Here is a 14,027-nt window from a genome sequence, read left to right on the forward strand (position 1 = left end):
TGCTGCGGCCGTGGGAAATTCTGTCTCCGCTTCCCTGTATGCTGACGACTTCTGCCTTTATTACAGCTCTACTGGCATTGCCGCTGTTGAACGTCAGCTACAGGGCGCTATCCGTAAGGCGCAGTCTTGGGCTGTAGCGCATGGGTTTCAGTTTTCGGCAGCCAAGACCCGCGTTATACATTTCTGCCGGCGCCGAACAGTCCATCCTGAGCCGCGGCTTTATCTTGCCGACGAACTCCTTGCTGTGGTGGAGACCCACAGGTTTTTGGGGGTGGTTTTTGATGCCCGGTTGACGTGGCTGCCTCATATCCAGCAGCTTAAACAGACGTGTTGGCGGCATCTAAACGCTCTGAGATGCTTGAGCCACACCCGCTGGGGAGCCGACCGCTCTACCCTGTTACGGCTCTACCAGGCGTTAATCCAGTCCCGTCTGGATTATGGGTGCCTGGCATATGGCTCAGCATCCCCGTCTGCGTTGCGGGTGCTGGACCCAATCCTCCACAGCGGGATACGCCTTGCCACTGGTGCTTTCCGCACCAGCCCTGTGGACAGCTTACTCGTGGAGGCAGGTGTCCCTCCACTGCGGTTCCGGCGCCAACGTTTGCTGGCCGCTTATGCTGCCCATGTTCTAAGCTCGCCCGGGAATCCTAACTATCGTCTCCTGTTCCCGCAGTCAGTCGTCCGTCTGCCGGAACGTCGGCCCCGGTCGGGTTGTCCGATCGCCATTCGCGTCAAGGAGCTTCTCTCCGGGCTTGGGCTTGTCCCTGTTCCACCTCCTTTCCGGGCACTTCTGCGTACACCCCCGTGGTGCGTTCCTCGCCCTTGCCTTCGGCTCGACTTGGCACAGGGCTCGAAGGACTCAGTCCCTCCAGAGGCCTTCCGCCGCCGCTTTTATTCCATCCTGGCCACGTATCAGGGCTCTGGCATTGTTTACACCGACGGCTCGATGGTTGCTGGTCGAGTCGGGTATGCGCTCACTCTAGGGAACCATTCCGAACAACGTTCTTTGCCGGCTGGCTGCAGCGTTTACACTGCTGAGCTGGTCGCCATCTTTCGAGCCCTAGAGTATATCCGCTCCTGCTCAGGTGAGTCGTTCGTTATCTGTAGCGATTCCCTGAGCAGTTTACGAGCACTCGACCAGTGTTTTCCTCGTTCCCGTCTGGTGATGGCTATCCATGAGTCCCTGCATACTCTTGCGCGTTGCGGCCGCTCTGCGGTCTTCGTGTGGACCCCAGGCCATGTTGGGATCCCCGGCAACGAGAATGTTGACCGGCTGGCGAAAGAGGCGACTAGTGCACCACCTCTGGACGTTGGCCTCCCGGAGACCGATTTGCGGGCGTTCCTACGCCGCAAAATTCTGGACCTTTGGGACACTGAATGGCGCGCCCTGCCTTCACGCAACAAACTTCGGGCCATCAAGGGGGCTACCGGTGTGTGGCGCTCCTCCTTGCGGGTTTCTCGCAAGGAGTCTGTTGTCCTCTGCCGGCTGCGCATTGGGCACACTCGGCTTACCCACGGCCACTTATTGCGCCGTGAGGATGCGCCTCTATGTCGCTGCGGCTCCGTTTTATCCGTGGTTCATGTTTTATTGGAGTGTCCGTTTTTAGCTGCGCTCAGGCAGTCGTTCGCACTGCCTGACTCGCTCCCTGCCCTTTTAACGGATGACCCGGCTATGGCTGACTTAGTTTTACGTTTTATTCGGGCAGGGGGTTTTTATTCTTTACTCTGAGTGTTTCTATTTTTATCTTATTGTTTTGTGTTGATTCTGGCCTTTGGCCTCCGGTTTTAAACTGATTTTTTAATGTGTTTCTCGTGGTTGGCTTTTCCTTTTTTATTTCTCTGGTCGGCCAACCACCGTCACACTCTGTGTGCTTTTAGTTCGTTTTGTCTTGTCTTTGTCTCAGTTTCTCTTGTCCTGTATCGTCTGTGATCTCTTTTGTTCCTCGTTTTTATTCTCTGTGGGTGTTCTTTGTCTTTGGAAAAAGGGACCGATGACCATAGCAGTCTGGTCCCTTTAATCCCCCAAACCAACCAATCGTATGAAAATCCTAAAACTTCCTCGTCATTAAGACCCAATATGTCGAAGAAGAAATCGACTAATTCGTGGACCTGTGGTCGGCTATAACCGAACGGGAATTGGAAACGCAACGTGTAACGGCGTAACTGATCATCCATGGCAAAGGCCATGATGTACTCACAAGGCCCAACCAGCTGCAGGCGCCGCCAAACACGCGCGGAGCAAGCACTCCGGCAGGTCTGCACACGACCGCTGCTGCGGCGGAACTGTATCCGTTAGGCCACAGAGGCTGACTGGCGTTAAGCTGGCGGGGTGCTCGCTCAAATCAACACTTGCCAAGTGTACCCTTCCTCATGCGCTACGCTACGTGTACAGAGAGTCACGACGTCGCATGAGCCTTTCCTGTGTGCCTATACATACTCAGACGTATCGTAGTCCAGGCACCTACTTTCTACTGGCAATTCTTATACCTGCCGTCTTAGGCTATTCCCTTTCTGAACTCCAAGTCCTGCACACAAGAGAGTTAAGTGACTATTCATATGGGTCATACTGTTTACCAACAAGTAATTTTAAAACAGCGTTTCCTTTCACAGCGCCATCACGCTTTGAAACACTTCCGCAGCTAACAGGTCGATTGATAATGGCCGTCGTTTCGTTTCAGGTTGTCAGTAAGTGCGTATTTTCATATCGTCGTCATACCTGTGATACCTGTAAGCACTCAGAAACGCCAACTTTCTCAACTATTACACCTGTATGTGGTGAGAGTGATTTTGCCCCAGTGAGTAAAACGTGTACCTCTGGTGGGACTCGAACCCTCAATCCCCGGTTTAGGAGACCGATGCCTTATCCATTTTTTTTTCTATTATACATTTATTTCTTTTGCTGCACATCACTCTTATTGTCTTTGACTTTACAGATATGGCAAAGCAGATAAACCATTCCTTCGACAGTATGAGAAACTACATACTGTATGGACAGTCTAGATTTTTCAAGAGCCATTTATATTTAAAGTAAGCTGTCAGAACCAAAACTGAAATCCATGGTAACTCAATGGCATCATGGTCATGCATGAAAACCAATCTACATTTCCAGTATCATCCACAGTTCTCAGACAATACTTTATCTACTACTGCGGCATTTTGCTATTTTATATTCCTCTGATTCTGCTTTCTACACTAATGGATCATCACAATTGCTTGACTGGATAATCAATATGGAAAAAAAATACATGAACTCTCACTTGAATCGATCACTAGCTAGTCACAGCTTGCTAGCAGTGCACTTTATGTGTAACAGTAGCTATAAATGAATCAGAATAGTCTGCTACTCCAATTTGTACAAACTAACGGCAGTTACACACAAGATTATTTTAGTCACAATCACAGCCCAAAAACAAAAGACAAATGAATCGTCATGTAATACTAACATATTTAATTGGATTTACAATGAAAAAGAAAAGTGTAATCTTACAAGAAATGTGGTAATATTTTTTGTGCAGCCATTGCCCTGGACTAAACAGCTAACTGTGTACTCTATTGCTATGAAAACCCATTTCAGATCTCATATTAAATACATTTTTTTTTCAGAAAGCTTCTTTCCATCAGCAATAAAGCAGCTTACTGTCTTCATGTCATATTACTTTATGATATCGAAATGAAGTATAAATAATCCTGCATCATGTGGAAGTTACTTTCCGACAGTTTGTCTTTCTTACTTGATGAAACGCACAGGAACTAATTCCTTGCAGTTACAACCCTTAGGTTACAGATTTGATAATTTCAGACAATGATCATGAGGCAGACAGGCATCTCTCAAAAGTCAATGTAATTCATTTTCCTGGGAGCTATAGCATTGAGCAACACTAACATAAATTAATAACATTTCACAGCATACTCATTTGAAGTCATTATTTCACATCTTAGAAGCCAGGTAAGTTACACCTGTAAATTGAGGCTTCTTATTGGAACAATTTGATACCTGGGCTATCATTAAACATCCTGGTACGTAGATTACCTAAACTCCTTTCACTGACAGAACGGCAATCATTGACAAGGAGGGATTCCAAGTTACGGCAGTATTCACCAACCACTCTGATACCGTCATCAGTTATTCTCCAGCAACCTTGGACATTCAAGTGTTGTAGCCAGCGACAATTTGCAGCAATAGCAAACATTGTTCTATTAGTGACAGAGTAAATATTGGAGATGCACAAAATTCTCAATCTGTCAAATTTTCTGACAAATGTTTCGAGGCCACTATCTCCCAAATCCCAACATGAAGTCAGGTCAGCTTCTTCCAAACTGCTTTGGTGAAATGAAATTGCTTCAAGACATCCAACAGTCATCCAATGGCAGTTTCGAACTTTGAGACTTTTCAGCGCAGTGCCACAAACAATAAGAGGTTGCAAGCACGCACTGGTTAGTCCCAGACAACCACCCAGATTTACGTACTCAATGCACACATTGTTCGACAGTAATGATTGTAGCATTTCGTCTGACAGCCACTTACAGTTACTTAGATTTAGGAACCTGATGTTGTTACACTTTGAACTTAAGACACTAAATGCTGCTGGCGTGAAATTCCTGTATGGAACGAGACCAACACGTTTGATCTTCGCAAAATAATAATCTGCTAGTTCTTTTGAACATCTACAAACACACCTCAAATTAAAGCAGTCTTTCAAGGATAAATCTGTCAACACTCTAGGGATTAAGATGTCATCCCATGATAAACACAGTAACGTCACCATTCTTGTACAATATTTTTACGTCGATCTAAAAAAATTTAACAATAATTCAATTCCTCCATAAGCTTTGTCACTGTTTTGAAAAGGACTTCCCCAACACTTGACAGTTTTCTATCCCATCGAGCTCTCCTCTTGAGAGTTAACCAACGGATAAAAATTTATAGTCACATAAACACAAATGTACCTTCACACTCTGTCAACATAACGTAAGTACTGTATCATTTATCACACTTAAATATTATTTTTACTTTTCGCACCGGTACCCTGCATCCCTCACGCTCATTTGACAGCACTTACTTTGTTGTATCCATTAGGCCACAGAGGCTGACTGGCGTTAAGCTGGCGGGGTGCTCGCTCAAATCAACACTTGCCAAGTGTACCCTTCCTGATGCGCTACTCTACGTCTGCAGAGAGTCAGGACGTCGCATGAGCCTTTCCTGTGTGCCTGTACATACTCAGACGTATCGAAGTCCAGGCACCTACTTTCTGCTGGCAATTCTTATACCTGCCGTCTTAGGCTATTCCCTTTCAGAACTCCAAGTCCTGCACACAAATGAGAGTTAAGTGACTATTCATATGGGTCATACTGTTTACCAACAAGTAATTTTAAAATAGCGTTTCCTCTCACAGCGCCATCACGCTTTGAAACACTTCCGCAGCTAACAGGTCGATTGATAATGGCCGTCGTTTCGTTTCAGGTTGTCAGTAAGTGCGTATTTTCATATCGTCGTCATACCTGTGATACCTGTAAAAAAGCACTCAGAAACGCCAACTTTCTCAACTATTACACCTGTATGTGGTGAGAGTGATTTTGCCCCAGTGAGTAAAACGTGTACCTCTGGTGGGACTCGAACCCTCAATCCCCGGTTTAGGAGACCGATGCCTTATCCATTTTTTTCTTTTTTTTTGTTTTTTTCCACTGCGCTTTTTTTTTTCCTAGTGCCACCGCCACTTTCATCCTAAAGCTAACTAGTATGGCCGTTCGCCACCACTTCAGGTTCCGCCAACGAACAAAAATTAAATATGCCTCTGAACTTTGTGTAAAAAAATAAAATAGAAGGAAAAGGAAAGGGTATAATACTTTATTATTTTTTTTTATTTGTTGTTCATTTTGTTCTTATTTTGTTGTTATGTTTTTGTTTGGATACGAACGCAGGTCTCCTGTCCACTTTTCTTAATCTTTTTTTATTTATATAGATATCAATTTGCGAACAGTCATAGTTAATCAAGCCTGGAAAACTGAAACAGAATGAAGACGCCATCGAAGATATGAAACATAAATAACATGAAAAGAAAGCTACCACGTCGTAGTGAGGCTTCCCAGCGACTGCGCCCACTGATAAGGATTGTTTAATATATGCTCGTTTGCGGTTCGTTCTGACCTCATCTGCCACTGCCTGGAACATTCCAGCTGCACGGCGGGCTATGAAAGGCACTCCATAGGTAGTTCGCGAAGCACTGTCGATATCTGGTATGCCCGGAGATAGCATGATGTCTTTCTTGCAAATAGAGCCAGAAGTCAAGGAAATTCTTGTGTCCGTCACGACAGAGGTAATGGACTGCATGTCCACGTATCCAGGTGACAGAGTTGGTTCGAGTCTTGGGGTAAAATGTCTCATCCGGAAACAATAGCGTGCGTGCAGATATGTGCTCCGGCCGAACTCGCAAGAGATAAGCCAGCATCTGCCGCACTAGGTGCCAAACCGCTTCCGCCTCTCCACAGCTGAGGCGGTGCTCGTCAGTATCTACTGTATTACAACCCACACAATTGGGAGATTCTGCCATGTGGATATTGTAGAGACGTTCTTGCGTCACCAGCTTCCCATTAACGACTACGTACCATTGGGAAACAACATCGGAATCAAGCATGGCGTCGTGTACAGTCTTCCACACCACGCGTCACCGTACGTCAGGATATTTTAGTTCGACCACATTAAGGGAGCGGTGTTCCAGCATGTCATAATAGAGGCGTCGAGTCGTGGCCATTTGTGGTGTCATGAGCGCGACACTGCAATAACTTTGTTCTAAATAGAAACGTCCTATATAAAAGAGGGGCGCTGGGATATCCTGCAGTGGCACCGGCGCTCTTAGTGAAGCAGGTCGTAGCGCCGTCAGAAGCAGACTCGTGAGGCTCGTAGGACAACGGCGCAGCAGACATAAATGTGAGCTAACATAGAGGGCAATGGCCCTATCATGGACGTTAACTAGGCCGAGACCACCTTTTTCCTTGGGGAGGGTAAGAGATACGTATCTGATCTTCAGTAACATACCAGCGGTGACGAAGTATCCCAGCGCTGCCATAATGCTACGAGCCAAGGGCTTCGGAATGGGTAGCGTTTGGGCGACATGCGGTATACGGGACGCAAGGTATACATTGGCATAATACGCCCGCTGAACGATGTTGAGGGATCGCAAGCGCTGATTTGCAATTCCGGCCCTAATTTGGTTAAGAAGGCGTCGATAATTGAGCGTCGTCGCGCGTTGCATGTCGTTCATGAAATCTAAGCCCAAGCAGCGTACAGTATCACTGAAGCGTAAGGGGGCAATGTGTTCCTGCGGTAGCCCAATTCCGATGCTCAAGGCGACGGACTTGTCAACGTTGATTTGGCTACCAGAAGCTGTACCGTAGGTTGCAATCCAGTCCAATGCCGCGGCCATGTCGTCAGCTCCACGTATGACGATCATCAAATCATCCGCATATGCGGTGCAACGATAGATGGAGCCGCCGAACTGTATCCCAGTGAGTCTGTCTCGGAGACCACACAACAAAGGTTCTAAGGCCAATGCAAATAACAATGTTGATAATGGACATCCCTGTCGTACTGATCGGCGGATCGGCATGGGTGCCATCAGTCTTCCATTGACAAGAACTCGAGAAGTTGCACCATGTAGTAGGCGTGTCAACACTGTGATTAAGGGGTCGGGGTATATCATGCGCCGTAGAACGGCCGTGAGGAAAGCGTGGCCCACACGGTCAAAAGCCTGGCTAAAGTCGATAGACGCGAGGGCTGCCGGCAAACGTCTCACCCGTGCAAGGGAGATGAGATCTCTGTAACGACATAACGCAGTTCTAATGTTGTTGGGTACCCCCAAGGACGTCTGATCACCGGACAAGATGTGCAATAGTGTGCCGCGAATACGTTCCGATAGCAGCCTCGAAAAGATCTTGAAGTCGCTGTTCAATAACGTTAAGGGACGATAATCACGGACATGATTCCGTCCCTTCGGCTTATGGATGGGGACAATCAGACCTTCCAAGAATGGTGCAGGCAATGTTATACCCGGGGACATCAATTCCTGGCAAATTTCAATCAAACATGGTAGCAACAGGTGTTTAAAGGTTCGATAGAACTCTAATGGTAATCCATCGATTCCTGGTGATTTATGGGGAGCACCTTTACCAATGGCGTCGAGAACTTCCTCTTCTGTCACTTCTCCCAGTAAAGTCGGTACCATGTCTGGTGGAACTGTACCGTGGACATGTGATGAAACGGTGTCTACCATTGCCATATCAGGGAGCACTGCTGAATAAAGTTGAGCGTAATGCCCATAGAAGGCTTCTGCTATATCTGCTTGTTCCACCACGTGTCGACCGTCGTCGGTTGTCATGTCGGTTACCAGTGCCCTACGGCGCCTCCTGCGGTCTAGGAGCACGTGGTGCATAGATGGCCTTTCTGATTGTATCATGTCTGGAGCACGCGACCGTATAACAGCGCCTTGTAAATGATGGCGTGCTAAGGAGACGAGCTGCGCTTTCGCGCGATTGACTATGATCTGCCTGTCAGGTGAGGGCTCCATAGCAAGACATCCCGTAGGACGGTGTAATAAAAGTTTTCCGTGCTCCTCCTCCATGCCGCTGCTTCCCGGCCGTAAGCCATGAAGGTGCGCCTAAGAGCAGGCTTCGCACATTCAATCCACCAACTGAGGGTCGATCGGTAACGACCACGACGCTGTAAGGACGCGTTCCACGACTCTTCGACAGCACCTTTACATGCCGGCTCGTCCAGATGGGCGACGTTCAGTTTCCAGGGGGGCCTACTGCGCCACACACGTGCAGGTTGGAGGGCAATGGTGCAAATATAGGCTGTGTGATCGGTGAATGCAGTGGGCCAGAGCTCTGCTCCTCTCGTCGCCGTCGAAAGGGTGCTTGTGACGTAAATCCTGTCCAACCGAATTGATGAATGGCTTGTATAATGGGTGTAACCAGAAGCTGGGCCATGGATGTGGCGCCACGCGTCAAACAGGTGGAGGTCACGCACTAGCATTTCCAATTCCGCACACGGGACGTGATGTGGCTGCTGATCAGACGGAGATAATGTACAGTTATAATCTCCTCCGATCACCATATCGTCTATGCGACCCACAAATAGACGCGTAATATCTTCCGAAAAAAAGCGGGCCCGATCTCTCCGTCTCCCTGATCCTGAAGGGGCATATACATTGATGAGTCGTACACCGTTGACAGTTATTGCCATGGCTCTTGCACTCGGTAAGTACAGTACGTCCGTAGCCGCTAAACCGTCCCGCAGCAGAACAGCCACACCACAATCGGTAGAAGATGCGTGGGAGATGTGGGCGGTATATCCGTAGAAGTCAGGGAAACTAGCGACACATAACTCCTGTAATAGGGCCACGTCGATGTCCGCCGCATCAAGCATGCGTTGTAGCATTGTCAGTTTGTGTGGTGCCCTTATCGCGTTGATATTGATTGTGGCAAGGCGAAAGGTGTGCTGCCTAGCCTCTTCACCTAGGGTAGACGCCATGGCAATCAAAGCTAACCGCAAGAGATGCCGGACCCACCAAACCCGTCACAAATTATGAGTCTTTCACGCTAGGAGTGGCATCCTCAATGCCGCCCCCCTCCCTTGTCACCCGTGCCCTCTTCAGGAAGTTCCTCAACATCGTCCGACCACAGTGGGTGCAACACGACGCTGTGCAGCTGATCGGCACCTAAATCTCTCTCACGTACGTCGTCTTTGTTAGAGGTAGACTGAGCGCCATCCATCGACGCGACCTGCCGCGTTTGTGGTGCAAGAAGTAACTGGGGACTCGTAGTATGGGCAAGTGAACCGTCTACACCACTTAGATCCTCAGCAGGCGCAGCATCCATACCGTCTGATGAGATGTCACCTTCTTGACCGGCCGTGTGTAGGAGGCAATCGTCAGAAGGGGTTCGCCGACGTCGCTTGCGTCGTCGAGGCGAACGTTGCTTACGAACGTGGACATCCGTATCCGAATGTGGGAGGCAATCCAGCGTCGTATCACCTTCCGCTAGGAAAGCCGCGATCGGGACAATGTTCGCGTCCACGTCCATCGCGTTCTGAATGTTATGTTGCATCTGGAGTTCGTGAGACTGTTGCAGCTGTTGTTGCTATGGAGGGGGCGACATATGGGTTGGCACCAAGGGTCCTTCCTCTTCCTCCCTTGGTACTTCTGGCGTCGATGGATGTGTCTGCTCGCCCGATTCGTCCTCAACTACGATGCGCATCGTCGTCTGTGCGTACGTCAGGGGCAGGATTGTCGTCCCCGTCGGGGAAACGGAGTCTCCCACTGGTATCTGCGTAATTCTACGTTGTAAGCAGCTCGATCGAACATGGCCTTTCTGCCCACATCCGGAACAGGTACGCGGTTGACCGTCGTACATGATGATTGCACGACAGCCACCGATGTTCAAATAGGACGGCACATGTTTCTTGAGCTCAAGTTTAATTTGGCGCACACCATTGTAGACCTTATACGTCGGGAAAGTTTGCCACTTTTCTGCAACGTGGCTGATAACATTGCCATATGGTCGGAAAGCGTCCTTGAGAACTTCCTCTGGGACCTCGAAGGGGAGCTCAAAAACCCTTAGAGTCCTTAGGCCCATGCCTGCATGATCCACCGTCACTGCACCGATATGCCCATCAGAATGTTTGAATCTGAGAGAGTTCGAGTATTTAGAAACCACTGTCGCGCACACCTCTGCACTCTTCATTTTAACATAAACCACGCTCGCCGTTATAGAAAAATATATTCCGACGACAGTCGCCGGATCTAAACGTAGATCGTCGCGTATGAACTGTTCTATTTCATAGGCTCGAGGACGCACGTGATCTGGTTGGAAAGTAATTTTGATCGTATCGTGGCGCCATGTGTGTGCCATAGTCGCACTGAACTTGGAACAAATACAACTCGCGCCTCGAGAAGGTAAACACAAGCAAGCGACGGGGCGCAGCGGACGTCCTCGCCCCACCGCAGCCGAAAGCAGACTGATCGATCCATTAGGCCACAGAGGCTGACTGGCGTTAAGCTGGCGGGGTGCTCGCTCAAATCAACACTTGCCATGTGTACCCTTCCTGATGCGCTACTCTACGTGTGCAGAGAGTCAGGACGTCGCATGAGCCTTTCCTGTGTGCCTGTACATACTCAGACGTATCGAAGTCCAGGCACCTACTTTCTGCTGGAAATCCCCCCTGCGGGTTTGGGGGTTAGAATAGGCCCGCGGTATTCCTGCCTGTCGTAGGAGGCGACTAAAAGGAGTCTCAAATGTTTCGGCCTTTTGTGATGGTCCCCTCTCGGGTTTGACCTCCATCTTTCTAAATTATTCCGCATAGCGAGCCAATTGGGGAAGGGCGCCTTACGTGGTGCACTGTATCCGTCGTGCATTGAGACCTTTAGCCGGCTTTTTCGTCGTTGCAATGGTGTCCCACTCGTTTTCCGTCTCTTGGGCGAGGATACGTCCCTGGGTGCGATTCCCACGCTGCACTCTGCAGTGTTTCTTTTAACTGCGACGACGACTTTGGACAGTTTTGCACCTAAGATCCAGCACGGTAGCCAGTCCGTTGTGGTGGGGCCGCCATGTACCCTCTTGGTTGTAGCCCCCTGACAACACAGGGATCGCTCTACTGATGCCTGCGCCGTTAACTCCCCACGTATGCCAAGGAGTAGATGCCCGTCTCCCTGGGGCATCAGGACTCCTGGCAATGGACATCCTGCCAGGTGGCTATTGCTGCGGCTGGGTGGCGCCCGTGGGGAGGGCCCTTGGTCGGAGTAGGTGGCATCCGGGTGGATGACCCGCAATGAAGCGTGGTACATCATCTCTCGCTGGCGGCCAGCCGCCAGCAGTCTCTAAGCGTTCTCGGGCTCAATTTAATGCTGAAAAGTACATTCCGAAAACGTTCCCCTCTCTGGCCACGCTGTGTGAGGAGCGTAAGTCTCAAGATGGCGGTAATAGTTATTCGCCCCGATCCTTAGTTTGTACGAGAGCTGATGGGTAGACTTTTCTCTCCACAAAGCCTCAGTTCTTCAGCGAGCATTTAGAGGACAAGTTTGGGGAGGTGGAGGGCTTGTCAAAAATGCGCTCTGGATCGGTCCTGATCCAAACGGCATCCTCTGCCCAGTCACGACCGTTGCTTGCTTGTGACAAGTTGGGGGATGTTGCTGTTACGATCACGCCGCATAAGAGTTTAAATATGGTTCAGGGAGTTATTTACCATAAGGACCTTCTTTTGCAGTCTGATGACGAGCTGCGCGCCAACTTAGAGCGCAGGGGTGTACATTTCGTCCGGCGCGTTCATCGGGGTCCGAAGGAAAGTCAGATAGCTACCGGTGCCTTCATCTTGGCCTTCGAGGGTGATACGTTACCGGAAAAGGTCAAGGTGATGGTCTACCAATGTGACGTTAGGCCCTATATTCCTCCCCCGATGCGGTGCTTCAAGTGCTGGAAGTTCGGCCATATGTCTTCCCGCTGCACTTCCAGCCTCACATGTCGAGATTGCGGACGCCCGTCTCATCCCGATACTCCATGTGCCCCGCCTCCCATCTGTGTCAGCTGTGGGGAGCACCATTCACCTTGCTCGCCTGACTGCAAAGTCTTTCAGAAAGAGCGCAAAATTATGGAATATAAGACCCCGGACCGGCTGACCTATACTGAGGCCAAAAGGAAATAAGACAGACTCCATCCTGTGAGAATGACAGCTCGATAAGCAGTAAGACTCCTCCTGCCCCCTTGCCCGTGGGGGGCTCTACCCAACCGGTTGCTCCTGCACCACCTACCTCAGGAGCAACCTCCTTCCACCCATCGGGGACGTCCGTCCCCGCTTCTCAGCCGGAGAAGCGTCTAACTTTCTCGGCTACTCTCGCCCGTAAGAGTTCCCTTGGGACCCTCCCTTCCCAGGGTTCCACCAACGGGAAGGATGACGGCCGCCAGTGGCATAAGTCCTCACCAGCGGCCGGGCGTAGGGCTTCACGATCCTCCTCTGTCCCGGAGACTGAATCGGTGAAGCCTTCCCAGCCGGTGCAACCCAAGGTTTGGCGAGAGAAGTCCAAGAGAAAGACCTCTAAGGCCAAAGAACTTGCGGTGGCACCAATCCCACCGCACCTTTCGCGCTCTGCGTCTGAGGATGAAGTCGAGATTCTAGCGTCCGCTGAGGACCTTGATCTCGCTGGTCCCTCAGACGCCATGGATGCCTCTCGTACGGGTACTGAATCGGTGGCAGTGAGTGAACAAGCGGCGTAAATTGCCTTCCCAGTCCTTTCACGCCTTTCTTAGCCATGGACAATATCATCCTCCAGTGGAAGTGCGGCGGTTTTTTCCACCATCTAGCTGAGCTCCAACAACTTATCAGCCTTCACCCTTTCTTCTGCATAGCTCTTCAGGAAACTTGGTTTCCAGCCATGCGAACCCCCGCCCTCCGTGGCTATTATAAAAACCGGGTAGTTTATGAAAGGGTGTCTGGTGGCGTCTGCATCTATGTTCTTAACTCTCTCCACAGCGAGTCTGTCCCTCTACATACAACTTTAGAGGCTGTAGCTGTTCGGTTGTGGACGCCACAGGCTGTTACTGTCTGCAGTCTTTACCTTCCACCGGAGGGCGATGTCGCGCAGCACGTCCTGGCTGTGCTGATAGCCCAATTGCCGCCACCTTTCTTGTTACTGGGCGACTTTAATGCCCATAACCCTCTGTGGGGTGGGTCAGTGGCAACAGGTCGAGGCGCCGCTATTGAGCATTTATTGGTGCAGCTCGATCTCTCGATTTTAAATGATGGTGCCTTCACACACTTCAGTGTGGCGCATGGCACATACTCCGCCATTGACCTTTCAATATGTAGCACTAGCCTCTTACAGTCTGTCCAATGGAGTGTGCATGACGACCTGTGTGGTAGTGACCACTTTCCGATCTTTCTGTCACTACCACATCATCACTCTTCTGGGCGCCCTAGCAGATGGGCTATGAATAAGGCTGACTGGGACTTGTTCTCCTCCACTGCCGCTCTTGAGTCTCTC

The 14,027-nt window shown here is 49.8% G+C and overlaps 1 protein-coding gene across 1 annotated transcript; it reads right to left on the reverse strand.

The window, feature by feature from the left end:
* Window positions 1-3,704: 3,704 nt before the first annotated feature.
* Window positions 3,705-5,060, reverse strand: LOC126151805 (F-box/LRR-repeat protein 15-like). Its single transcript, XM_049915969.1, has one exon. The coding sequence runs from the start codon at window positions 4,764-4,766 to the stop codon at window positions 3,975-3,977; it is 792 nt and encodes a 263-aa protein (XP_049771926.1). The 5' UTR covers window positions 4,767-5,060; the 3' UTR covers window positions 3,705-3,974.
* Between the last annotated feature and the right edge of the window lie 8,967 nt (window positions 5,061-14,027).

Source organism: Schistocerca cancellata, chromosome 1 (genome assembly GCF_023864275.1).
Source record: "Schistocerca cancellata isolate TAMUIC-IGC-003103 chromosome 1, iqSchCanc2.1, whole genome shotgun sequence".
Classification (NCBI taxonomy): Eukaryota; Metazoa; Arthropoda; class Insecta; order Orthoptera; family Acrididae; genus Schistocerca; species Schistocerca cancellata.

Bases quoted from the DNA above. Each gene is read 5' to 3' on its own strand.
- LOC126151805 (XM_049915969.1), bottom strand. From the start codon at position 4,766: ATGGTGACGTTACTGTGTTTATCATGGGATGACATCTTAATCCCTAGA.